Source organism: Paralichthys olivaceus, chromosome 14, assembly GCF_024713975.1.
Source record: "Paralichthys olivaceus isolate ysfri-2021 chromosome 14, ASM2471397v2, whole genome shotgun sequence".
Classification (NCBI taxonomy): domain Eukaryota; kingdom Metazoa; phylum Chordata; class Actinopteri; order Pleuronectiformes; family Paralichthyidae; genus Paralichthys; species Paralichthys olivaceus.
Window position 1 is genome coordinate 12,558,518 of NC_091106.1, and position 27,669 is coordinate 12,586,186.

Sequence of the window (27,669 nt, forward strand, 5' to 3'; positions counted from 1 at the left end):
AACTGTGATACCTTGAAAAAACACCCAAATAAAACAGTAAACGTCATATTTATTCATCTCAGAACATTAAACTGAACCATCTGAACACAGAACACATTCCTACTATTGATTATAAATGTATCATTACATTACCCATGTTCCACTACATTGTGATTCTTCCACCACTGGAAAACTCATTTAACAATGTCAGGTTACTGCATTATTTTTTTCCTTCATTCATTTTTGACCCAAAAACATAACATGCAGATAACAATATGAATGTGTTTAATAAGGACTGATGGTGGAGTAGTGGGCGATCAGTCGATCAGCTTCTCTCCACCCAGTGAGAAGAGCTCCGTGGATGGTGGAGTAGTGGCAAGGATGAGTAGCTTCTCCAGCAAACAACACCTGCAGGGGCTGTGACACGCTCGAATTAGTCATGGAAACATGAACTTCCAATTTTGTAAAAGCTACACTCCTCAAACAAAAATTCACTCTCAACTCTTGCTCAACGTGCTCTGCAAAAACCATCTGGGAGCACATTTTTACATTAAAAAAAAACCCAAAAACATTTTGACACCTCTATACCATAGGTTGTCTATATCTGAAATGTGTGTTAGTTTCTGAACTAAATCCTGTTCGTCTCTGTACCTGTGACTGTGTTCCCTTCGAAGGCAGTGGCTCCATCATGTTCTCAAAGTCCTCTGCTGAACATCCTACTGCTGGGTGACAATATGATCCACATGTCCAGGGGTCATGGAACCACTTTGTGCACACGATTCTTCTCAGAGTGATGGTGGGGTTTCCTATACACAGATTATACACAGTTATGCTGACATGGACCGTCCTCAAATGACCAATGATCACTATTAAAAATGTTTTGTATCAACTGTTAAAACTGAATAGATTAATACCAGATTATATTATTCACATTAGCATCTTCACTTCCTTGTGTATAACATAGTGAGATTCTCTAATTTTGATCCCCACAGCTGATTTATTATATTACAACTTATCCAGGCCTGCTGCTTCACCCCTCACCTGAATGTTACAGATATTTCTGTGAACGTGTCTGAGTAGAGAATCTCCAGCTGTGTTGTTTGTGTGTGAAATGCAAAAGTCTTGAACCAATTCTTTGTCTAAAAAAACGGCTTTAAAGTTTTAAGTCATGCTCGTGCCCATCAAGGCTGTAATTGTATTGGATTCGGCTGCATCAAAGTTTACTTCTGAGACTCCAGAAGTGTGTTGTGGACTCACACTTCATCCACCCCTCCATCGCCATAGTGGTGAGTAGATAATGAGTGAATTTTCTCTAAACTATCCCTTTAATATCTTTCCATCTCAGTTGTATTTTTTACAACAATCCAAGATTTGTATTATAATCCACATAAAAGGTATTCATGTGTCAAAAGCTTATAATCGTTGCACTGTAAAATACATATAACTAATTCCAGTGAAGACAGATTAGGTTTGCCTGCTCATGCCAAACTGGCAGGCAAACTCTTGGCTTGCTAAAACTTGTTCGAAGATTTTGCTCACCTGTATTTTCGATAGTAAAAATATAATAAGTGATAAATATCAATGACACTAGTTTCTGATCTTTTAAACTGAAATCTTTTTCTGATTGTATGAAGATTGTTTGATCTCTCTCTCTCTCTTCACGTTGACTTACGTGTGAATGAATGGATGAGCTCCGTGATGGCACCTCTGACCTCCTGCTCACTGAGTGTCTCCATATACTCTGCTTCATGCCCAGCAATCCAGCCACAGAGAACATGGCTGTTCCTGAGAGATTCAGGGTTAAATGTATTACTCTCTGGGTCTATGAACTTCCATGGAAACTTTATAGATGGAAAAAAAGTAGCTATACAGCGAACGTTTGGGTGTAAATTATGGTACTAACCTTTCAGAGGGTTGGTGCACAGTAAAGCCAAAAATTTGGCGCATCCAGGATTTTCTTATATCTGACCCCTGCCCTGAGGGATCATCCTGAAGACACACAGGGTTTAAAACAAACATTTTACATGCATGGTTGAGGTTTTTTTGAATGGTGATAGATCAGTGCAATAGTTCTAAGTTAATTTTATTGGTATCATATAGAGGTAGGTTTTTTTATGTTTAATTGAGGGTGAAGAAATCCATTTAATCTGAGGCCTGGTTTTTAACAGTGTCAGTTGCAAACTATCACAGAACACTGGGTGATATTCTGTTATGCTGAATAACATTCAGATACTGGTTCTGAGCATGATTTTTAATCGTGGTTGACAGCCCCATTCCAGACCTCGTCTGTCCACAGCAGGTAGATGACCTCACAGTCAGGATCCCACCAGGGTGAATCAAACTCCACAAATATTTTGTTGCATGTTCCAAATCCTAGTTTCTGGAGGGAGTGAAGCTTGTGCGCTGGTAGAGGTGGACAGAACAGGGTTGAGTAGTGCTTCTTAAGGTATCCTGGGGAAAAAATGACACGTACATACTATATCACATTATCCCCTTTTTATATCTGGTAATATTAGGCCATTGTGTTGTGATATAATAAGAAATTCTGAAATCATGTAAATATTGACCAATTAACAACTGTAGAAACAGAGAGGTACCTAGAGGTATTGTAACAATAACATGATCAGCAGCGATCCTCTTGCCATCCATACACTCAACTGTCACTGCGTGTTCTCCGCTCCCCGTGTTGTTCCAGTGGACACAGCGCACAGGATGATTGTAGGACACTACATCACGAGGGAGCTCTGACATCAATTTTTCGATCAGGGCTTCCATTCCACTGTCACAAGTCAAGTTAAAATGTAGTTATTTATTAAAGCAGCAGGAACCATAGTGCTTTACAATCATGGCAAAGGAGGGCTACACAGGCATGGATAAGATAAGTAAATACAATTTGTGGAAAATTGTCTGAATCATCTATGTGTATGGCTCCTCTTTTTCATCCTGAGAAATCTGTATTCGCTTGGGTTTTTTTTCAGTTTCATGTGTTAGAAATGTCATCAACATGGCCACTTACTCCCAGTGACATTTTCCTGCTGTGTTCTCTCATGGGCTCACTCGAACATTCGCTGGTGTTTTCACTTGGGGGCCAGCAGAATGTCCCAAGCAGCTGACTCAGACATTTTTGTTCTCACATACGGATAATTTTTTAGGGAATATCTAGAGTTCAGTGCAGGTCTGAAAGCAGCTCAAGTCTAAAAGGGTCATCCGTGAGTTCAAGTGAAACTTTGTACTAAATGTAGCTTATTTGTGTCAACTGGATAGGCCACTCATCATTTCAACCCTATTTTCCTGCTGGATGATGAGGAGCCTCCTCAAAGAAAACCAATACGGCTGAGCAAATGTCCTGCTTTTATATGTTAATACCGTTTTATGTACAGTCTATGGTTAATAACCATTATTTGATAAATGAGATGTTATACAGACCTTGGAATGGTGCAGTCCACTCCAGTGAGATTCTTGAACAAATTAAATCCCACCACGTCCAAGTCACCCATGCTGTGAGCGGCACTGTCACAGCACTCCAGCTTCATCAGGGTACTGATGGCAGACATTAACAGCTCCCTGGTGGTTTCATCCCTATCTTTCCACCTCTCGGCTGCTCGCTGTGGCAACTGCACAAAGTACCACACACTCAGAGCACGCATAGAGAAATGCAACGATCATCAGTTCTTCATCGAGAACTACTCAAATATCCACGTGAGGAAATGAATGTCGGTCACTGACAGTGAGCGTGTACCTCAGATTGTACAAAATCCCCCACGCTGGCCCACGGTGTTTCTTCCCTGTTCTTAATCTGTGCAAGATCTTTCATCAGCTCATCATGCATCTCTACAGCAGCAATCACGTGTTCAACCATCAGCTTCTGACCTGAATGTTACCACACAGAATATAAAACATTTACAACGATAGTGAAAACAGGAAAAATGATTTGTTGAAACTGCTGAATGGTTGAATTTTTTATTTCAGATGACCTGAACTGCTGAACCAGTTGGGTAAATAACGAGGTTTTTCATCAACAGCTATGGCCTGGTTCTCTTCAGTGAGGGCCTCTGGGTCAAGGAGGCCATAGTCCCGGGACAAACAAAACACTGGATTCTCCTCAGATGGGCCATGGATATAAGTTGCACCTATCTCTGTGATGGTATTACCTATAGAGGGAAAACAGATCTGCGTGTGTTGATTACAATTTCTGTACAACTTAATTTAAAATGAAACACAAAACCTATGGATGAGGGAGGTGGTAATTGGGTTGGCTATGGGGGGTCTCACATGCAGTCTTCATGGCTGATCACCAGTGAGGGTTAGACAAAAGGAAAAAAGTATGATTTTGTTAAACTAGACTGAAAGAATATACTGTGAATATAATGTTTTCTTACCCAGTTTTGCAGTTTTTATTCTTCCTCCGCTCCTCGCAGTCGCCTCTAGTATTCGCACATTGTGAAATCCAGCTTTCAACAGCCTGTGCGCCGCAGATATTCCTGATATCCCGCATCCTATTATTACAGTATTTGGCTTCGTGTTCACAGCCATTCTCAACAAGAATAAACTAGGGAAATGAAGAAAAGCAAACTCAGGCAAAAAAGACAGACAGGATCAACCAGTCTGCATGTGAGGGAGGAGTCCCATGACTTCCTCCATCTGTTGCACATATTAAGCAGGTATTGTCATGCTCCAGGCAAAGATATGAACTTACATTTGAACAAGCCCAGGTGAGAGGGGCGAAGACACGTTTACCAACCAGGCAGGTTGGTAAACGTGTCTCCGCGAGTGGACGCTAGGTGGTCCGAGTGAAGACCATAGACTGTATATAAAGATGGACGTAGTGTCCGTGACGTCACCCGTTGGTTTCTGAAGAGTGAAAATCATAGACTGTATATAAAGATGGACGTAGTGTCCGTGACGTCACCCGTTGGTTTCTGTAGAGTGGAAATGAGGCTCGTAGTGGGCGTTTCACCCGGCGCCATCTTGCCGGGGCCTGACTCCTCCTAGTTCCGGGCTAACCCATAAATGGGCAAAAAGGCGACGGCGAGTGGACGCTAGGCGGGCCGAGTGAAGACTGACAACTGAGCCACGCCCACAGATCTTATCGTTACCTGGTTAGCTCAGGCTAAGGAGCTAGGCTATATGCTACCGACTACTGCTAACAGGCTAGCGCTGCGGGATGGTCGCGGTCGTAACATCGAACCGAACAGAGGTATGTTACCCTTCGTAAATGTTTTGATTTAGAGACCCCTAGCAGCAGAGGATCATATTGAATCATGTGTTTTTGGTATGACAGACTGCCACCATGTGGACACAGAAATTTGCACCGGCTGATTCAATTGCAAGAAGTAAATTTGGCAAATTGCCATTACATATCAATTACATTTTCAGTCTCTGTGACCATACATGCACCAGCAATTCAATAGCATTCTTTTCTAACTAATCATATTACAAAAATCAGTCAAGTGACATAGGTCAGTGATTAAGGTGAAGGTTCGTCCACAGAATACTACAACATTCTCACTGTTTGTGAAACTGTGGGAAAAAGGAAAAGCCCGACTCTCTCAGGATACCTCCATTGTGTAATGTTGATAAGTTCACACAAACGCGAGCACACACACATGCACACACACATACACACACAGGACTGAAAAGTACATTGCACACTGACTGAGAGAAAAAAAATCTAATGCTCGACTAGAAGAATCACAGACGATGGTCCAAACTTATGATTTGAATGTTTTTCAGGTGTAACCCTGAGAAAGAACTTTAAGTTAAAGAAAATGCAAAGATGTGAACCACCTGTGTATCTCCTCTAGGTTCACAAGGCTTTATTTTCATCTGATGAAAAGTAGCCTAATGAAGCATATTGTTTAATTTTCACGGGATATCATGTGAGTGTGCTCTGCAGTTAATATCTGAAAACCTCAAATACTCAACACGCTTGGTTCCTGGAATAAACAGAAATAACTTTAATTAGTTACACCATCGCACCAGCCGACATGGTTGACCTGTTTTTTTCTTGAACAAGATTTGTTTGAATAATCATGTTGCACTTGAAAGCTGTGCATATACAAACATTAACTTCTACCCCATATTCAAATGAGTGTTTGAATTTCCAGTTAAAAGTGACAGTGCTTCGGCAATTAAAAATGCCCACAATATAGATTATTTTCACTTCACATTATGTTCCTTTCCACCCACCCGTATATATATATGTATATTATAATACTGAAGTGGTACATAATGTACAGTGTATTTATATGTTCCAGACAAAAATCAGAATTTTCAAATCTTCAGATTCCAGCACCACACTTCAATATTCAATGGAAGTATTTAACTCACTGATGTGCAGCTACATAGTGAGGTTGTTGAATATCCATCCATCCATCCTTGACACTGGGTGGGAAGGGCACAGTAAATACAACATTAACTCAGTCTCCTCATCTCTCACATGTGTGAAACAGACTGTAGCAGCAGTCTCAGCTTTACATTCCTGGAGTTCGTATTCCTCAAGAGGAACATTTTCTTTAAAAGCCTTGGTAAAAATGATCTCTGTGTCTGTAGTTGCGATGCCGTCAGTGTTCACGCAGTGTGACCTTCTGACTGCAGCTCTTTGTGTATGTGGTGAAGTCATCATCACATTTCATCACAATTATATAAATATCATCAGGCCACATGGATTACAAGTTCAATATCAATGTCAATTCGAGTTCAGAGATCATGATTTCATCTGCTATCAATGTGCTATTGATAATGTTTAAAATATTTATAATGTTTGATACTTTATTGCTTTGTATTTTTGATTAATTCTTTGTTTATTATTTACATTTTTTAAATGTTTAATCAGTTTTAATGCTGTATCTTAAACCTGTTCTGCACTTTTAAACATGCTATATAAATAAACCTTGACTTGACTATATGAAGTTGATGCCAATGATGATTAATAATATTATTTATATTATTAATCAAATCCAATCAAATTAAAATGTAATAAAAGTCTGTATTTGTATTTAATCTGTATGAGCCCCCCCCCCCCCCCATATAGCTTGTTGGCAGTCTAGTAGCTCATTTAAGGGGGTTACATGAGGGCAAGTAAAATACAGTTTAGATCACAGCCAGGGTCTGTACACACACACACACACACACACACACACACACACACACACACACACACACACACTCACACAAAGCTCATGGGAACCAGCTGGCACAGGGGGTCACAAGAACAATGCTAATCTGAGCTCCAGTCAAAGTGGAAGTACAGGAAATAATAAAGATGGCTGTTTTTCTTTGTGGGAACACTGAGCTGGGTTTTATGTTTGGTGGGAGCACAGATCCAACAGCAGTTATTATCAAGAGCAAACTAAAGCTGATTTATTACATTGAAAAAGGTCCAAGTCAGAAAAAACAGGACCAGTTACAGCTCGAATAAATATTTGCAAAAGGAATTTTATACAAAAAGTGAATACATTAATAGCTATCAAAACAGGGATACACTTTTAGTAATAACATTAATAAAAGACATCATACAAACTGTTGATATATGTTATTCTAAAAGCAGAAGCACATTGGTGCATGATATGGTTCTATTGAGTCTTTACTTTTACCCTTTACCTCTACATACACTACAGTATCTGTAAATGTTCCAAACAATCAGTGTTGCACACACACATGCATAAACACACACACTCTCTCTCACACACACACACACACACACACACACACACACACACACACACACACACACACACACACACACTATACTCCGTGAGTGGCGTGCACTGTGCCTTCCAGCTGATGTAGAATCATAGACCTCAGGGCGCTGTACCTGCAGAGGTGGGAAAACACACAATTTAAGACAGATTCACTGAAATACTCACATACAGGCACTCAAACACAAATACAAATATATACATATACATACATCAATTTATAATTATATACAAAATAATATAAATTGAGTGATAAAAGGACAACTACCCATTGCTTTGCATCTATTTCTTTAAAGGCTTGAGTGGCTAATTGTTTTTAACATTTTCATAAACTTAAATTTCTTTACGATAGATAAAATGTGTGTACATGACAGATTACAAAATATGCCTGTTTGTGAAAGAAAGAATTTTGAACTCACATGCTGCAAGCTCACACGCACACTGAGATCTCAGTCATATGATTTGAATGATTACACAATGGTGTAAACAGTGAGTGATGAATGATTTACACAAACACTGTCCTCATTGAAGAGCAGCGACCTTGTTTTGATTATGTCACGCCAGTGGGACACACATATTGGCCTCACATAATGAAACAGAGAAGTCTCTCTTTCTAGACTGAGGCGAGTTTTGCGACTCTGAGTGACTCTTGACTTACTTTTTGGTCAGTTTGTTTATCTCCCGTTCCTCTTCCTCTTTGAGTTTCTCCACGAAGCTGTCTAAAACAGGGATCTCGAACTTTATGTACTGGGCAACCTGGGGAGAAAAGGTTCAATGATATCAGCTACACAACTCATTGATTATTTGATCATAAAAACATTAAAAATAACACATCTCTTTCTTTACTTCTTCCATCAACATAATTACAACAAACAAGAAAGATGTCTTCCATTTAAATAGATTTTATACACATACACATATATACTTATTATGTAAAAAAAAAAGTGAAATGGATAAAGAGATAAATAAATAGTTTCAAGTAATTTCCTTTGAGTATTGGGGGAAAAAAACTTGTTATTCTTTTTTTTATAATATTGATATTATTTATTCATCTTCAATAAACTTTATCCATCAATCCCAATAGATATCTTTTGGATTCATCATTTCTTTATCACACACAGACTTGCAAAATAAAGTAACATCTAATTAATATTCTAAATGGATAAATAATTAAGAATCCACAATCTTTACTTTAATATTTTTCCAGACAAAAACTAAGTTGATAATGTAATTGTTTGTTCCTGAAGAACCTCCCTTGAACCTCTCTCCAAAGGCATAAACAAAGATGACAGCACCAGAGAAGATATACTGTTGACCTCCAGACCTGGAATTTATTTCTGGAAAGAAACATTTCTGTTGAATATTTGAAACAAATATATTCTAACAATATATTTTGGGCATTTCTCTTACAGGACAGTAAGTGTGAAATGGGTCGAGAGTGCAGACATGCTGCAGGAGGCTGCATTTGAGGACACAAATGCAAGAGTAAATGTAATCTTTCAATACTTTAAGCATCAAAAACTAAATGATTGCTAAATTATTACTAGATACCACTTGAATAAATCTGATTAATTTTGTCGTTTGGATGTGATTTGGATCTGAGTGTTTTTCATAAGCCATAAAACCTCTCCATCAACAGTCTAGTTTTATTTATATCACTTAATTGCAGTGTACTGTCGGTCATCTGAGCCTATTGTTATATCAGTCCCAAAACAGGATATCTTTCCTTAGCTTGCTAAATTTAACCCAGCTCTATCATTGGCCCATTGTATCCCCTTGTGTCTATGTTGGGGACTAAACAAAAAGAAAAATGGGTTAGTCATCATGAATGAGATGAGAGAACAGAGAGAGTGGTGGGAGACCCAGACCCACATCGTATGTGACTTCCTCCCCCAGGTCGGCCTCCATTAGGAAGATCTTGGAGATTTTCTCACAGGGGCCAAAAAGCACGCGAGCCACCAGAGGGTATTCACCATCCCTCAGGCAGGTCCGCTCTGCAAGGCCACAGAATAAGAAAACAGCTTATGTAGCGGCACAAATACACACATAGATACACAAAAACCACAACAATTTATACAACTTACCTCCAGACTCGTGCACCATATAAAGGACAAACTCTTCAGATGTATTCTCCACCTTGAAAGACACGAATACACAAATATATTTCTATTTCTTTATTGTGATATCTATTGTTGAAATTGCTTGTTGCAGCTGACCACCCATCACCTCACCCTCTCCTTCCAAACATGAAAAAGAACCCATGGTAGCCAGTTGTCATAATAAAAACTCAAAAGGTGTTTAGTTTGTTCAGTCTGGACTAATGTGAAAAACATGGTGGCCTCCGTAGAGAGGGTCCCCTTGATGTAAAAATAAAGTATTTAAATATAAAGGGCCTATTCTCGGGTTAAGAAAACTACAATTCATACAATTTAGATGAAATGAACTAGTGAAAACATCATGAGGATTATTCTACATTAAATTTCTGCCAATAGTTCCCTTTCACCTAAATCTTACACACTGGACCTTTAAGTGAAAACACCACTAGTTTCCTCACTGCTTACCCTAAACTTGTGTAGCAGCAGGTTGAGGACTTGTGCCGTCGTCATGGAGCTGTTTACTCGTACGTTAGTGACCGAACCATAAGCTGGAGTAAACACAGATGTCTGAGGGCAACAGAAACAAACAGGTGAAATCTGGGGACATGATGTATTAGATTCTTTATCTGATCAGTGATTTCTGGAACTTGAACAGCTTGAACCGGAATTCTGAAACAGAGAGGAAATCCCTGCAGCTGGATTCTGTTCAATAACAACACACAAACACAAACACACACACACACACACACACACACACACACTGTGTACTCAGGAGAAACAAATGAAGGGACTCGGTGTAACCTTGTATTCTGTGGCACACAAATCCGCCCATAGCAGGCTATTGTGAAACTAAGTGCAAGTGCAGGCACACCCACACAGGAAAACACAACGCCTCTGCATCTGGAGATGTGTTAACAACCGGATACATTAACGTGTGTGTGTGTGCGTGTTGTTTTCTCATTGTACCTTGTGGTTGTAGAAGTGTCCGTTGATCGAGAACCTGTGTGTGCGCAGGCGCTGCAGGTCTCTGGCAGTGTGAGTCTTTGACCTCCTCTGAACACGCATGAAGGAAGCGTCGCTCCTGGTCCTCAGCAGCTGAGGAGAGTCCTCCTCTTCCTGACCACCCATGTCATCACCTCAGGGAGCCATGTAAACAAAAAAGACGCTCTTCTTAACACATGTATCAGGTGGTGCCTGTTTACATACGCATCAGACATTTGGATATAGATGTTTTCATCTGTGTTTACCTCTGACCACGAGGTTATGTTTTCATGGTTTGTCAACAGGATTACAAGATTACAGATCCAGGTTTTTTTTTCTCACTTTCTTAAACATTATGAGGCAAGACGCTTTTCAAATATTTTAGTTGATTTCTGAGTAGTGTTTCCATCCACATTTCAAATCGTCTCAGACAACATTAAGATTATCACATGACAAAAATGTGGTAATGAAACCAAGAACAAGGATCTGGATTAGCAAACAGAAGTAAATAGAATTAGTGCAAAAAATATATACATTTCCCCATCAGACTATCTGTGGTCAGCAGAAACTGCTTAAAAAGGCCAATGTCAGACCTACCACGTGTGGTGTAAACCATGTTCCTGATCTGACCCGATCAGGACGACATCTCATCTGAGCTTCACACGTGAGCCGCTCTTTCCACTGGAAAGACTGAGTGAAGCACTTGTGTAGCGCTAATCTATCTCAGCATGTGTGTGTAATCTACTAGTCTAATCCATCAGGAGTGTGTGTGAGTGCATGTGATTCGCAGTGACAGCATGTGTGCAATGTGTTACTCACTCGCTGGTCCAGTTTCCCTGCCAAGTGAATTATTGTTTGATTCTCCCGATGCCAAAGCAGATCTATCGTTTCTGTGGGAAGATGGAGGAAAGATATGTCCACTGTTTGTTGATGTTTCTAATATTCTCTCAATGGTTTTCATGTGAGAAGCAAATCAGGAGGTGACGAAGAAAAGCTAACTATCCTCTCCTCTATTCTCATTCCTTTTCCTAGCATCCACTACCATTCCACTCCATCACTGTCTCTGTCAATTTGGGTTGCAACTAACAAAATGTTCACTATTGCTTCATTTGCTAATCATTTTCTTGATTAATGCAGTGGGGTCGAAAAGCCTGAGACCTGGCTACTAGTGATCTCAGACTTTTGGATCCCAGTTATATTAAGTATATTAACTTTTGGTCAACGTGCCACTGTGGTCCAGTGAGCCGCACTGTCACCTCACAGCAACAATGTTCTGGGTTTGAATCTGACGGCCTGTGTTGGTTTTCTCTGGCTTCTTCTCACAGTCTAAAGACATGCAGGTTATGTATATGCATACATATATATGTATGTAAATTATGATTTGGCGCTATACAAATAAAATTGAATAGAAAAAATGTAATCATTTCCCAAATCAGTCTTACAAATCAATCTTTTATGTCACAAACAATCCAAAATCTAAGTTTATTCAGTGCATTAGCTGTGACAGCACTATATCCACAAGTGATGCAAAACAAAAAAATACTGTCACATTTGCATTTCCACATTTTTTAAATAAACTATATTATCCAGAATTCCAGAGGTGATCACAAGCAATATGCAATAGTACTCTAGTCAGTCTAAAGTGTAGCTTTTGAATGTCACTCCTCATTTATTGTCAATTTTTCATTTTGTTATTATGGATTATTTTAGATGTAGATTAGATTTAAAAATTTTCTACTAGCTCTTTACACTGTATACTTTTATTTTGCCCGTTGGAGATCAATAAAGCCGTCTTTTACTTTACTTTATTACCTTATTACAAAGATAATGGCCTAAGTCTAAAATTCACCACATCAGCAGTAAAGTGCAGCGCATCACGTACGACTCAGGCAGAAAGGAGTTTCCTCAGCTCCCTCATTACACAGGGTGGGGGGAGAGTTTGTAGAGTGGATTTATCTGCTATTGTGTGAGTGGCTCACATCTGTTTGTTCAGCACATGAAGGCATCAGTGTGTAAGTTTGGATGTGGCTGCTGTTACCGGTTCAGACAGAGTCTTTCATTGTCATCATACATCTGAAGTCTGATTGGTCGACGAAGACCCCAGTAGATGTTTAGCAATCCCTCGAGGATGAACTCTCCTTCTTCCTATACACAGAAACACACACACACACACATGTGACAATGATTATCAGCAGGAGGATAGAGGATGGAGGAGGATATCCTGCTGGCTGTCCGCCATAGTGGCTTAGTATCAGGTGTACGTGCAGGAACAGTCGCTCACAGCTCCAGGGTGACCCCCTCTCATCTTGGAGAGAACCTGTAAGGCTCAGTCCACCCTTTTTTTTGCACAGCACAGGGGTGAAGTCACGTCTGAGGCGTAATAATGAGAACAGCGCAGAGGCTGCGTTGGGTCACGTACACACAGGGGGATGTGTTTTGATGTCATACACTGAAACTCCCCCCACTATAAAATAAAATAGCATTATCCTGTTGACGATTATAAGCTTTTAAATGTAAAACAAAAACATCTCGTTAATCTATTAAGTTTTATGTGCATATACCACAACTGCAGCAATAAATCAGATTAATTACTGCTGTGATCATTGATTATCACAATATCCATAGATACTACAGCTCCTTTGTCTCCATATCTCATGTTATATCATCACTATATCTAATTAGATATCACATGCAGATTTTTCAAGAGATTTTGTGTAACGCACATAAGAGTCAGAGCAGGACAATGTCAGAGATCAGTTGATCAGCTGAAAGTCTGTGGTTAGCCCTAAAGCAAATTTGGTTAAATGCCAAATAATGGTTTATTGTCATTTGAGTGTAAACACATGAATACTCAGAAATATGTGTCAGGGGTGAAATGTGAGCGTGTGTCAGTTATAAAGCACTTTCTATACTATACATTTCGCCTCATTCTAATTTGAAAAATGATGATTTGTCTGATGATAGAAAAACTGTCTCAGCTTCATAATGTATGAATTTCATGTTTACAGAGTTAATGGCTTCATTTTTCATGACCACAATAACCTGTGGTTTCTTGTGTGTGTTATGGTTGTATGTGCATCTGCGGGGTCAAAAGGAGGCAGGAGAAATGTACAAATTGCTGAACAAATAATACAATTTCTGATGGACAGTCAGTCTCAGTGCCATTTTTAGATGAATAAAAGTCATGTTAATGTGTCCGTAAATGTAAATGTCAGAGGAGAGAAAGAGAAGAAAGTGGGTTCTTCAGAGGTGTGTCAGCTCACTCCCAGGGCTTCATTGTTTCTGGAATATAAACATTCAGAGCAGCTGCACCACTGAACTTTGCTAATCTGCCACTCCTGAGCTTCCTGAACAGGCATGAACACACCCTCACACTCACACACACACACACACACACACACACATGCACGTACATGCAAGCACACGTACACGTAAGGTCAGCAGTGCTATTTTTGGAAGGAGCAGTTAATCGCTCTGCTGCAGTGAGCCTTTATAAAGCCTGGATACGCTCTGGTCCAGTCAGACTCAACTTAGCAACAGGGCAACTTGACTCTGCTTCATTCTATTCAACAGACGTTCAACTACAGCATCCAAGGTGAGACTGCTTCTTTATTATTTGACTACCAGCTATTCTCTATTATCAGCAATCTTTTATTACAATTCAGCCATTCCTGAAAAATGATTTGGAAAAGAAATGATGAGCAACAGGGGTTGTTGTAAGAAGGCAATTTTAATAATCTTAACTCTGTATCTTCTGTGTAATTCTATCAAATAGGAAAGAATGATGTTCATAATTATCATAATTATATTAATTTTTTGTATTAATTGAAGTCTAAAAGTCAGCAGGCGAAATAGTAAATGCAGATAAACGACCATTATAGCAGATGTTGAGCAGCTGACAGACCCAAATAAAAAAATAAAATAAATAAAATAAAATGTTTGTAGACAAAGAGTTCCAGTCTAACAGTTTTATTTTTCCTCTCCCTCTGCAGCAAGATGTGCAGGCGGTTGTTACTCTCCCTGCCTCTCTTGCCCACCATTACTGAGACGCTGGAGGACTCTCCTGTCAATCCCTCATCCTCCCACACCACCCAGGGCTCCCAGTCTCTAGACGACTACATGAGCAGCATCCAGGCCCTCGCCTGCTCCACTGAGGCCCCGAGCTGCGGCCCCGTCAGGCTCCAGAGGACCCCCAGGCTGCGGCAGTTCTCAAAGGCTCAGATGAAGCTTTCAGCCTCACTTCCTCGCGGATCTCCCCGTGCACTAAGGACTTCCAGACCTTCCAGTGTGAGTCTGAACAGCACAGAGGAGTTTTCTCTCAGAACGGGCAGAGAACGAGACTGCAGGGGCAAAGACCCCGTGGACTGGCTGTTTGGACAGATAAGGACTTGAACAGAGACATTGTTGTTGTTGTTGGAAGTCCTGTGAGCACTTTGGAGGAGAATCACGTATCAAACAACGAAGAACTTGCTCAATCAAGGAGGATTAAAACAAAGCAATGTCTGATGGGACTTATGTTTGCTGGACAAAAATCACCTTATTGTGTTTCATTAACATGAAGACGTCTTTATTTTTAATGCACTGAGGACTGAAGTCTACATGTTTACATTGTTGAATATTTTGTAAAGATTTAAAAGATATAGTTTTTAATAAAATGATAAAATAATCACATCATTGTTTGTGTGTTTCTAAAGTCATCAAATGAGCTACAAATCATTTAATTTTATCAATAAACTATTATTTATCATTTATAAACATTTATCAAGGAAAGAAACCAGAACTTGTTCTGAGGCAGGTTTTTTTTAATATCAGAATTTCATAAATTGAATCTCTTTGGTTGTTAAAGACATTATCTTGGGTGCAAGAACCTTTTTTCTGATATTTCTGAGACTTTGGAGCTGCATTAAAACACAGTGAGAGGCTGTGTCTATGGGCCAGGGGTGGAATATAACCAAGTACTATTAAAAGTTTACTCAGATAGTGTACAGTTTTACCACACTTGGGAATTATCATTTTATGCTACCACGTATGTTTATACTTCATTGCTATAATTTTTTGATTTAATTCAGTTACATTGCAGATAAATAATACAAATATTTATACTATCCAGCAGTATATAAAAATTGAAAGTAGGCAACTTTAAAGTTTACAAAACCTAAATAGTTGTCACTTTAGTGCTATATTTATATCCTATTTCTTTTGCAAAACTAACAACAATAACACACAGTAGAGGTCATACCTCTGCCCAACAGCCCACTTCAATCCAGCACCATATTTCATTTTGTCATAAATATTAGTCTCCTAAATATGCCAGATTTTTTATCATCATTGTATGGAAAACTGTGAAAACTGTTGAAAAACGCAATGTTAAAGAGAGTGAAAAAAAAAATCTGATCCCATATCTGAATCCTCTCCAAAGACTAATTAGTTCTTCCCTAACACACATCACATCCTTCCACCAAGTTTCGTGGAAATTATTTTGTGTAATCTTGTGTAACAAATAAATTAAGCAACAACCAATAGAGAGAGGTGAAAACATGACCTCCTCGGGGGGAATAACAACAACAGCAGCAGCAGCCGTGTATAACTGCTGCAGTAAAATGCTACTTTCAAATTAAAAACATTGGTGCTAATAATCCAATAATCAATACAGTGGTGTCTAAAAGTCTGAAGCAACTGGACTCCTGTATAACTCAAGAAGTCAGGTTTGCACACGTTCACTTATATACGATTATAAACACATTATAGGGATATATAATATATTTGAGTTTTGTGCTTTTTTGTTACTTCAGCTCAAGTAAAGGATCGAAATACTGTTTCCACCACTTCACAGATCAGTCAGACCAGGGATGGTTTTGCCAGGAGCCACAAGAAGGAAAAAAGCATTCTACTGACACCTAGTGGTGATCAAAGAGGCTTGATACTCGGTTAGTACAGCAGACAAGCCTGGCAGATACTTTAAGTCACTCCTATGTATGCTGTGTACTGACTGTGATTAAAGACTATACCACATTATAATGTGAACACATTATATGGTAACATCTGGGTTTGGAGAATACAGTCCTTTAATCCGAAGATTGTACGTTTGAAACCCCTTCAGGACATAATAATGGTTGAAGTGCTCTAAAGCAAGGCAGGGAATAACTACTGGCTCTGCTGTGAGAGCAGTGAAGGGAGAAGAGGCATCCAGCAATCAGAATCATCTACTTTATCACAGACTCAGTTGAACTTTTAAGTAGGGACACATGCTTGAGCTTGTTTTTCTGCGTCATTACACTGTGGATGGGGCAAATCCTCCATGCCAGATTGTTTACAGATCCTCCTACAACACGAATAACACACATCACCTGACTTCACCTGCACAGCGTGACAAACACCCACATCATTTCCTAATGGCCTTTCTACCACACAGAACCTGTCTGTGTATCAGTCCAGACCAAGAATAGAGAAAGAAATACTCGACATGTCAAATATATGGGATCACTGTAAAGCTGTGTCTGGGAATTACTGTGCATTGACCGAGTGACTGTGTTTTCTGGAAACTCACATGGTTGAGCTTCCCTATTTTGGCCAACTTCCAACCTCAGAATGTCTCCACTCCATCTAATGAGTCATTCCTGACAAATTTCTAGACTCACTCTATCTGGTTCATGAGGTTTAACGGCTTCAACAATGTCACTATATCATGTCATGTGTAACTTATTAGTGAGTGTATATAATCACCGTTATAGTTTTCAACATACTATCATGGCATGTTGTGTGAGAGGGCTTTTATAACCTCACACATCTTTCCCTAACAATACAATAACAAGGTGGCTGCTCTGAAGCTTTTGATCATATCACATGATCTTCCCCGATGGTGCCCGATTTAAACATAGATCTTTCGGATGCACTTTAAGGATGTCTCATTCATTCATACTGGTTCCAAAGTTGAGATTGAAATGACAATAACAATGGAAAAAGCAGTAGACAAACCAGTCTCACCACAAAGTCCATTCAGTACATCACACAATAGAAGAAATACAATAATGATTCATTTTCATCTATGAAAAAAAGCTCCACAGAAACTACTCGAAGGACTTTGTGGTGATATTGTTTTGTCAACTGTTGTTTCGTGAAGGAAATGTTGATTTTCAAGTCTCACTGTAATACAGATTAGATATTATTAACATTGGGTACATTTGCACATTTGAACAGGAACATACTAGTTTTTATTCATTAATGTCTGAATCAAAACATCCAACCCATAAAGGATAATCATTATAGACGATGGATGGATATAAATAAAATAGAAACGTATGCAGTACGATGTACATATTCATCCTCTGCATACCTAAACAGTTATAATTATTTATTTCATTGAACTGCTTTATCACATTTTTGCACTTACTATTGTACAGTACAGTCCATATACCATCTGCCACTGTAGTTTAATTATTTATTACTGTTATTTACCACGTGAGCTCAGTTTTTTTGACACCACTTTAAATGTACAGATAACATAATGAGTAGCTGCAGCTTTGTACTGCAAAATGTTGAGTTATTCCTCATAAACCGTGATAAACTGTCCTCATCAAGTAATTTGATTTTTTTGTATTATTATTATGACATTTTTAGAGGTTCAAGCTACTGTGTCCTTATTTTTGGTTTATATAAAACTAGTATTATGATATCAGTGCTCCATGTACTAAACATGTGTATATACTTTACATGTACCCACAGCAGGTCTGTCTGTGACTGTGGGGGATTTTCCTAGAATGAGACAACATGGTGAGTGCGGCTGGAGGGGCACAAAAAGAGGGACAGATCATAACCACCTTGCTCTGCCCTGACCACACACACACGTATATATATGTCCATTCCTCAGAAAGGGGAACTCCTCACCATAAAAATCAGTGCAGTTATCAAACAAATAACAAACCACAGCATTTACTGTGGGAATGCATTACTCAGCAGTGAGTGCATAAGACTGAAATGTGGAGCCCCCTCCATCCTTTCCTTTCCTTTTCCTTTTGAGAGGCATGGGGCTTTCTGTGGTTTACCAGCTTAGTGGTATGTTGGAAAAGAAACCAGGAGTTGCAGATCTGAACTAAACACAAAACCGCAGGTTTTTTAAAATCCTCAATGTCTTTGAATCAAACTGGTTCCACACACAAACAAACAAACAAACAAGCACACACACACACACAAACACACAATGACAAACACACACTACAACCGAGGTACTATCTCCCCTGTTGTTTCACTCCGGCCATATGTCAGGTGACTTGACACAACGGCTGAATGTTTTTTTTACCTCACGCGTCCTCAGCTGGAAGTTTTTGCCTTCGTGGTAACAGTTGTAGGTCCTCAGCAGTGACAAGATGTCAGACCTGAGTTAGAACCACAAAGCAAAGATAAACTGTCACAACATTCAAGCAAAGATGAAATTATATATATGCCATATTGTATGTGGTTACTGTGCAGCAAGGGAGCTTCTAAAAGGACTTACTTTGGAATAAGTTTCTCTTCACTGAGCTTAACGTAGGTCTGATGCTCACCCATTCTGTCTAGAGTGCAGCTTTGGAAAAGAAATATGCAAAACAAAACATTAAAAGATGACATAAATATTAATAAAGGTTTAAGACAATCCTTACTAAGAATGACTCAATACCTAACTGTTCCCTTACTTTCAATCAACCTGCACCAAATTTCACTTGATACCAGTCTCCTAAATGTCACTGTTTTTTTTCAACCAGATCCCTGAATCATCCCCTGCAAAAAATAGGAAATATGGTGTGAAACGTTCCACCTCGTTATGTTAAAGAAAAAAAAAAATTCTTGATCCACACCAAACTGTAATAGGTTCTTCCCTGACCCATACCACATCCTTCCAACAAGTTTTGTGGAAATCTATCCAGTATGAATGAATACACTCTTACTTGCAATCAAACCAACAAACAGTCAGGGGTGAAAAACTCCTTGTAAGATATAACTAACGATTTAATTTAATGATGCACAAAGAACATCTATTATTAACACATTCACATTCATGTGATCATGTGCTTTTAGATGAGAGGGCCACATAGATGCACATTATTGTTCTATTCAGTTTCATTTTGATCTGACCTGACGGCAGCGTCAAACTAATGCCCCCTGTTTTGAAAGCAGAGACAGAGAATTAGGAGAAATCACATGGGTTTTTTGACACAAAGCCAACAGTGTGACAGGTGAGGAGCTTAAACAAAAGACCGGAAACTAACACTGTGTCTTTATATCACATTCAAGGATAACTCCTGTTACTGTGTATGCTGGCAAACAGTTACTGTAAAAATGATAAGAAACAAACAGTGAGAAAACAATCAGTCTGCAACACTGTTTTCTAATAGATTAATTAATTCATTGAAAAAAAGACAGAAAAGCAACAAAAACAAACAGGAAGTTCATCACTTTGTTGTACAGGGTGACATAGCGAATTGGTGTCCCTGATCTTTTAATCCTGAATCCTGTCTGTATTGTAGGAGAATAGTGCTCTTGGGAATTTCCTGATTTGGAAAGCCCAGCACTGAGTGAGCGGGGGAGGAGCACATTTATAAAACAGCAACATGTGGCTGAACGGCTCAGAGTCAACGCTCAGCTTGCCTCCAATATGCAGCTTTACCCCCAGTCAGTGTGTCGGCTCGCCTTCCTGAGCCTCTGCTGTGTGCTGATCACAGGTAAGACTCTAACCATTCATCTTGTGTTTTTCTTTGATAAATTCGAGATATGGTAAAAGACAAGTGTAGATTTGTTGCTTTATTTGGACAAAACTAATTGAACATATGGAGTTGCAGTAGCTGCTCATGTTGCACCCTCTGGAATTAAGCTTAATCCTGTTTGCTGTCTTTGCAGTGAATGAGTCAGAGGGCACGTTTGTCCCAGGACGATGCTTGTGTCCGCAATCGCAGTCAAGAATCAGAGGGCACCTGAAAGAGCTCACAGTCTACCACAAAAGCCCCAGCTGCAACACGGTCACAGTCATGTGAGTACACACTCCCACACACAAAAACTTGCACTCTTATCTTAGTGAAGACATTTATTGGCAGGATGGATTCCCAAGCCCTTCTAACCTGAACCATCGCAACTAAAAGCTTAACCCTTAACTAAACCTTATTCTAACTCTAACCCTAAAAGCCAGTCTTAGAACTTGAACAGTCATTTGGAAAAGTGTGGACCAGGTAAAAAATGTCCTCAATTTCCCAAAATGTCCTCACTCCATGTGGCCTGTCGTCAAATTAATCCTGACAAAAATATGAGTACAAACACGCACAGACAGATGAGTGTGACTAGCTGTGCGTGCATGTGTTTTTCAGAGTGACTCTGAAGAGAAATAATGAACTCGTGTGTCTGAATCCAGAGGCACCGCTGGGCAAACAGCTCATCCACTGCTGGAACAGGTGAGACAGCACAGAACTACACTGCACTGAACTGACAGCGTGCATTTCCAATGTGTCTTTGCAATGTGTTTGTAAAAAAGCACTCCTTCCATTTAAGTCAAAGAATGAAATTAGGCAACAACCTTTGCACACAACACCAAAAACACGCAATTATCTTATTGTGTTGCCCAACAGACAATAGAATATTTTAGGTCTTATTTGTTTGCAAAGAGGTCCCACCCATCTTCATATTTCCAGTAAATGATCTCATTTGTTGCCAGGCCAGTTCTTGTGCCCGAGCTCTGATAACAAAGCAGAGTTTGTACTTTAACACAGAGGTCCTCTCAGCCTGCGACCCGCAGCAGTAAAATAGAAAATATTCCAGGGACACTTCTACTTAGTTATGTGAAAGAACAAGACAAGAGAAATGCAGTAGAAAGTTATTAGACCCACTGCTTGAACATATTGACAAGCCTTGACTTTCGCAACCAGTTTAGCCTGTTTTGTACTTTTCCTTCTTAGTGTTCTCCTATATGAGCTATAATAACCAATACATACACAGTCATGTTTTTGCAAGAATGCATTATCACATCCAACCTGTAAATATGTTTGATTTTAATCCAAACACTGTCTAAAACTACAGGAACATCTTAGCTCTATGCTCCACATTCAACTTTGAATTTATGTTTTCTAGAGCTCATAAGTTGGGCCGTGATGTGAAACTCTGCCTGAAGAGGAGGAGAGGCCGAGGCAGGAAGCGCATGCGCTCTCGACAGAGGAGCCAGGGTCAAAACATGAGAGCCTCATCTTCAAGCTCCTAATGGTCGACCGGCCACCTTCAACAAAGCTACAGCACGGAGAGTAGTGTGAACATACAGACTGTTGCCAACCTGCAGGTGTTTAACTCCAGGCCACCAGTAACAATGATTTTCTGTCCCACAGCTCAGACATCATGATCCCCTGAATTTCCATCTGGGTAGCAAAGCAAACTTTTCTATGCCAGCAGCAGGGGGGGTTTATTTATGCAACTCACTGATATAATTGAAAGCTATACGAGCCCTGGAGGTTTGTCACAACAGGTAAACATTTAAGCTTTATAACCCGATCAACTATATTGTAAATGTGTAGTTCTGTGTAGGCAGCTGGAAAAGATAACTGAACATGTTGTTGGGTATTTATTGTTTATGTAAATATGGACTTTTTTTAAGCACTTTTTAAAAAAATAAACCTATCTGAACAATAGTGTGGCCTTGTGTGGTATTTACTGCTGAAGCTCTTGACTGAAGTGGGAGTGAATTATAGGAACGCTGACCGCTTCCTTGGCAGGATATGAGAGGTCACTACACCAACTGTCTCAACTTTGGTTAATAAACAACAGGATGTGAGTTAGTGGCAGGCACAAAGCAAACATATCTCACTCAAAACATCTGCACATGCATCTCAAAACTAAAACAGAAAATAGTTGTGTGTTTTATCAGGATGAGAGGGTACAACAAATGTCTCATGTGTAAAGGCGACCACTTCACCTAAGAACATTTGCTGGTGGTGCTTTGGGCACATGCAGGGTCATTAATTCCGCATCTCCATTATCTGTATTACTGACAGTGATTGTTATCTTATTGATTGACATCCTAGCGATCAGGGCATGGACTGTTGTGAAGGCGGGTGTTTGTGGCGATTCGAAATCCAGCTTCACGTCTGCTCTAAGATTGAATCTAAATGATATGACAGGAATAGTGCAAACGGTGCTACAAGAGAGAAAACACATATACCTATTAAGTTGGCCTTCTATTCCCCTGTGTCTCCATGACTTATAAGGGCATTACTTTGACTTCCTGGAGACCCTATAACCTAACCATAAAACATGTCTTTGCCTTAAAATTTAATGATTTTCCATATATGAGGACTTAAGTTTTGTCCCCATAAGGAAGACAAGTCCCTATCATGTGACTGTGTAAACAAGTTTAGGTTCACACAACATGAGGAATTCCTGTACCACGCTCACACACACACACACACACATACACAGAGAGAACAGATAGAGTGACAAAGAGAAAGTTATATAAAGAGAGAGAGAGTGGTTTGCACATCTAAATCCTTAATGTGACTTTGGATTGACTTCCATTCAATGTGCCTAATCATCCCTAACTTTAACCATGACCAATTCAGGCCTAACTCTAACCACAACCTACCAACAATTCACATTTACCACTAACCTTAACCAGGACCTTAAAAATTATGTTTTGCCTAATGAGGACCAGGCTGTGGTTCCCACAAGCTCTAGTGGTCCTGACAAGTTAAGAGTTTCTGCTGGACAAGGTCATAGAGATGCAATAAAAAGTAATAATTTGCCTTCTTCGCCAATGCTCTCACATCATTCTGGGAAATCGAAAGTTAATAACAAGGCATGTTAGAACCTGTGTGTCTTTGTCCACCTGGAATCAGTGTGAACTGCTGTAAAATCTTCCTGGTGATTACTCAACATACACAAGAGCACACATTGTTAAAAGTGAAAGTTAACTGATCACCTCACTCCCTTTGACCCTGGCCAGGTAATATGAGGGTTTTTTCCCATAGCCACTGTGTTATCTATGAACACAGTGAAAGCATGTGGGTGTGTTTCAAGAGAAATGTTATTCTTGATTAATGGAGTGAGAGCGGATTGTAACTGAGAGGATCTGTCATCTGCTGTCAAGATAAAAACTGTGTTGTTGCTGGATCAACTAACAGAGCCCCTTCAACTCCAATATAGCTACACACACTCACACCTGACGCATTAATAACTTTACTGTGCATTGTAATGGTATAGTAATGGATTATTTGTGTGTTGTCTGATGTAAAACTTCTAATGTATGTAAGGTAATAGGAATTTTTAATGTTTTTTTTCTGAAGTGAATCTTACTTTTTACAATATAGGTGTGTTTTTTTATCTATACAACTTCTAAAATTATATATAATTATAGGAATAAAAAAAAGAAACGTCTTGTTAAAATTCAACAAAATCCTCTCTTTCATTTATATATGTAACTACATATAAAACTGTATATTCTAATCTATATTTTTACGTGAGCAGGCTATAGCATTATATAACATATGAGCCTATACTTTGAACAAACATTGGGAGCTTTGTTTCAACGACTGTTAGAGACAAAAGTAGAAAACACTTCAGCCACATGACACAATGGCGTCACCTAGTGTCTAAAGTATAGTGTTCACCAAACTTCATCAATCTTGATCCAGTGTAGCTGAATTGAATCCTTGTTTTTAACTTCTATTAACTAACTAGTGAACAGCTCATAGAAACACAGCCTGCAGGATAGTGGACAGCTTTAATCCTGTCTTAACTGCAAATTGATGATTCAAAGTACTTTTTCGATCTTGTTTTTAACTCAGCTTGAGTCTATCTTGTGATTCCTACCATTATTCTACTATGTCTAGGTCTTTTTTGTTGAATTTATCTTCTGTGCATCTTCTGTATTTGTGTTTTCTTTGTCTTATCTTGTGTCCATGCAAAGCACTTTGACTTCACTCCTGTTTTTAACATGCCATGTAAATAAATCTGTGACTTTAATACTTCCTGATGTGATCCACAGGTTTGTACTGCATCATTTGGTCTCACAATAAAGGAGCTGATTCCTCTACACTGGCAGCATATATATAGAACAAAGGAAAATAGAAGAACAGAAGAATAAAAATGCTTGCATGAGCAGAGGTAGTCACCACAAAAACCAGGAAACAAGACTGACCACACAGCTGTCTGACTAGGAAGTCATCTCTGGGAACTGAAGCACAAATTCAGCTAAAAAAATAAACACTAAGCACAAAAAATGGAGATGACAGTCACTTAGGTTCCTGTAAAACCTCTACTCCCTTACATATTTTTAATACAGATTTGGCACACAATACCCATTTGGCACACACTGTCATCTGGCCCACATACTGTGTGGCATGATGACATTTGGGGGGCCTGCTCCTGTTTTCGAGATCTGGGCCACAACTAAGTCATAGATTGCCTGAATTTGTTTTGTGCTATTTGAGCCATATTGACCATTTACCACATGGGCCACTTTAGGTTATTTTCCAGATTACACTTTATCCAAAGCACTGCGGTTGCCAAAAAGGGCCACATTTGTTTTGTGATATTTGGGCCACATTTTCTATTTTATAAGCGGGCAACCTTAGGCTAACATTTATTTTGTTCAGGTCATAAGAAGACCAGAAATGTTGCATCTTTGTGTGAACACCCATCTGCTATCTGGATCATGCTCCATCCCTCTGCAATCAAAACTCATCTAATAGGATTGTTCATCATCATGTTAATTACTAAGACAGTATCTGGACCCATCAGCCCTCCTCTCTGTGATGACCTCTGACCTCCGCTCTCATCCAAGGAAACTGCTGACAGAGTAGGTGCATGATGGGATGGTCAGTCTGTTGCTCATACATATTTATACATAATAACGGGTGGATAAATATTCCATAACTTAAAAGATTCCAGTCTGTGACCATTATTATGAATTATTCAGCCACCGCACATGGCTGCACAAGAGGTAAGAGATGGATCAAATGCATGAGTGCAAATGCAAGAAAACAGGGGTCACCGTTTTTTTGGGTGATGCTGAGATTTTGGTGGATTTAAATAATCTCTTCTCTTCTCCTCTCTTCTCTTCCCATGTGTGTCCACTCCCTCAGTGGACAAAGAAACCATCATTGCAGGTCTGCTAATTGGTTTGATCATCGCGAGATTCACATCCAATTATCGCACCTTTCACCGGCAGCTGCGCAAGACGATACATGCCCGTGCGTAAAAATGCGTAAAAAGCTCCAAATAACGCACACAATACCCATTTTTCGCCGAATGCAAGAATTAACTATTGATATTGCAGCTATTACTGCAATAAAGGTAAACAAATTGAAGCTGAAGAAAATTATATTTTACAACAGGCATCTCAGTATTAATAATCCAAAATCCAAAACAACTGTGGCCGTTTTTATCCAACTTCAGAGCTCCTCTCGCCACCAGAGCATATTGTTGCTTTCCACATGGCTGTATATGTTAAGTTCCCTCTCTCCTGATTTCTCCTTCAATAAAAATAAATCTGAAATCAGTTCTTACCATAGCAGTGTGCGTCCTCCGTCCTCTTCCTTATTCGAGCGATGTATCCCATTTATCGCTCGTTATCTTCATGCCTCCCTGGCTGAGCGGCATTCGGAGCCGGGAGAATTCAACCGACAGCTGGGTGATCCAATAGAAAACGCGCACTGGCACGCCTGAGCCAATCAGCAGTGAGGGTGGGACGTCTGAGTCAGGGTTGCATACCTCTCTCTCCTCCACATCAGGGTCTGTGAGAGCTTTATTTCAGTGTCATCAGGCACAGCAATGATTTCAATTAGTTTTCAATGACAAAAGAAATAGTGGAGATATCATACTCAGAGGAGACATGGCACAGCTTTAAGTGTTCTTTGTGCCAAAAAATAAAATCTTGCCTGAGTTTGATAACCAGGGACAGGCCACTTTGTAATCTGACACTTGATTAGGCTATAAGAAAAAGCCTTACTCACTTAATGCATGCGAAGCTCAATATAACCCATTTTTAAAAAAAAACATAATGAAAAGAGGACTAAGAAAATGAATTATAAAATGTATATTATTCATAGAAATCTCATAAACGTATATAACATGTAAAAGTCACATTATTTAAACAAAGAACCCTATCTTAAATAAAGAAACTAAAATATTAATTTAAAACATTCTATTAAAGGTGTATCACATTCATCACAACAAATATATTAAAATTCAATCAACAGCAAGCAACAATAACAATTACAGACATTTGCTATTTCTGTTGGGGCTACTCGGAACAAACAGTCCTTGCAGGTGAGAGACCGGCTACCATCAGTCACCCCATTGTCTTTTCCACAACCATACCCCTTTTCTGTGACACCAAGTCATGTGATTTCAGTCACATGATGTCCATGCCCAACCTTTGGTAAAAGTCCTGACAAAACATTTTCAGAGTAGGAAATAAACAGACTGAGCTTCGGTGTCCCACATTTCCAAATGTCCCAGATTAAATGAACTATTTTATTTTGTTATGTTAATTTTCTTTTGTTAGATTATGGATCAATGAATACATGTGGTCGTATTACATCTTAAATCTGGTGTTTTTATTCTGTATCATGCACCTTTTTTTGTGGTTCAAAATGCTTGGAAAACTGTATTTTTGACCCTAACCGACAATTTCTGTTCACAAATGCAATGATAATAAAGTTGAATTCTTTCAGCACAGTCACCACTAAAGGAGCAACGGTCGGTTTTATTTTTCCCACCTCAACAGTGAAGGAAAAGTCCCTGTGACCTGTGAAGATTTATTTCTCCCATCCTGTTTTTCAGCCTGGATGTGCCATCTAGGAAACTATTGTATGGTGGAAGCAGAAACTGTAGGAAGTCTCCCTCTCTCTCTTTCTCTCTCTCTCTCTCTCACTGAATAGGATTTATGATTCAACACGTACAGAGGA

General features: G+C 39.3%; 3 protein-coding genes across 3 annotated transcripts; 1 reads left to right on the forward strand and 2 right to left on the reverse strand.

Moving 5' to 3' along the window:
* Positions 1–32: 32 nt before the first annotated feature.
* Positions 33–6,464, reverse strand: LOC109636235 (peroxisomal N(1)-acetyl-spermine/spermidine oxidase-like). The gene is made up of 11 exons (XM_069538565.1): positions 6,310–6,464; positions 4,359–4,528; positions 3,954–4,130; positions 3,719–3,849; positions 3,406–3,593; positions 2,577–2,758; positions 2,261–2,430; positions 1,883–1,968; positions 1,652–1,764; positions 631–785; positions 33–396 (listed from the first exon to the last, which is right to left on the reverse strand). The coding sequence occupies exons 1-11, from the start codon at positions 6,345–6,347 to the stop codon at positions 265–267; spliced, it is 1,542 nt and encodes a 513-aa protein (XP_069394666.1). The 5' UTR covers positions 6,348–6,464; the 3' UTR covers positions 33–264.
* A 786-nt stretch (positions 6,465–7,250) lies between these two features.
* rassf4a (Ras association domain family member 4a) lies at positions 7,251–26,414 on the reverse strand. Its single transcript, XM_069538566.1, has 11 exons — positions 26,267–26,414; positions 19,248–19,316; positions 19,053–19,128; positions 12,795–12,901; positions 11,576–11,646; positions 10,742–10,911; positions 10,241–10,342; positions 9,764–9,815; positions 9,552–9,673; positions 8,338–8,435; positions 7,251–7,795 (listed from the first exon to the last, which is right to left on the reverse strand). The coding sequence occupies exons 2-11, from the start codon at positions 19,298–19,300 to the stop codon at positions 7,726–7,728; spliced, it is 921 nt and encodes a 306-aa protein (XP_069394667.1). The 5' UTR covers positions 19,301–19,316; positions 26,267–26,414; the 3' UTR covers positions 7,251–7,725.
* LOC109629332 (C-X-C motif chemokine 10-like) lies at positions 20,192–22,392 on the forward strand. Its single transcript, XM_020087031.2, has 4 exons — positions 20,192–20,451; positions 20,627–20,756; positions 21,088–21,171; positions 21,845–22,392. The coding sequence occupies exons 1-4, from the start codon at positions 20,385–20,387 to the stop codon at positions 21,969–21,971; spliced, it is 408 nt and encodes a 135-aa protein (XP_019942590.1). The 5' UTR covers positions 20,192–20,384; the 3' UTR covers positions 21,972–22,392.
* Positions 26,415–27,669: the final 1,255 nt, after the last annotated feature.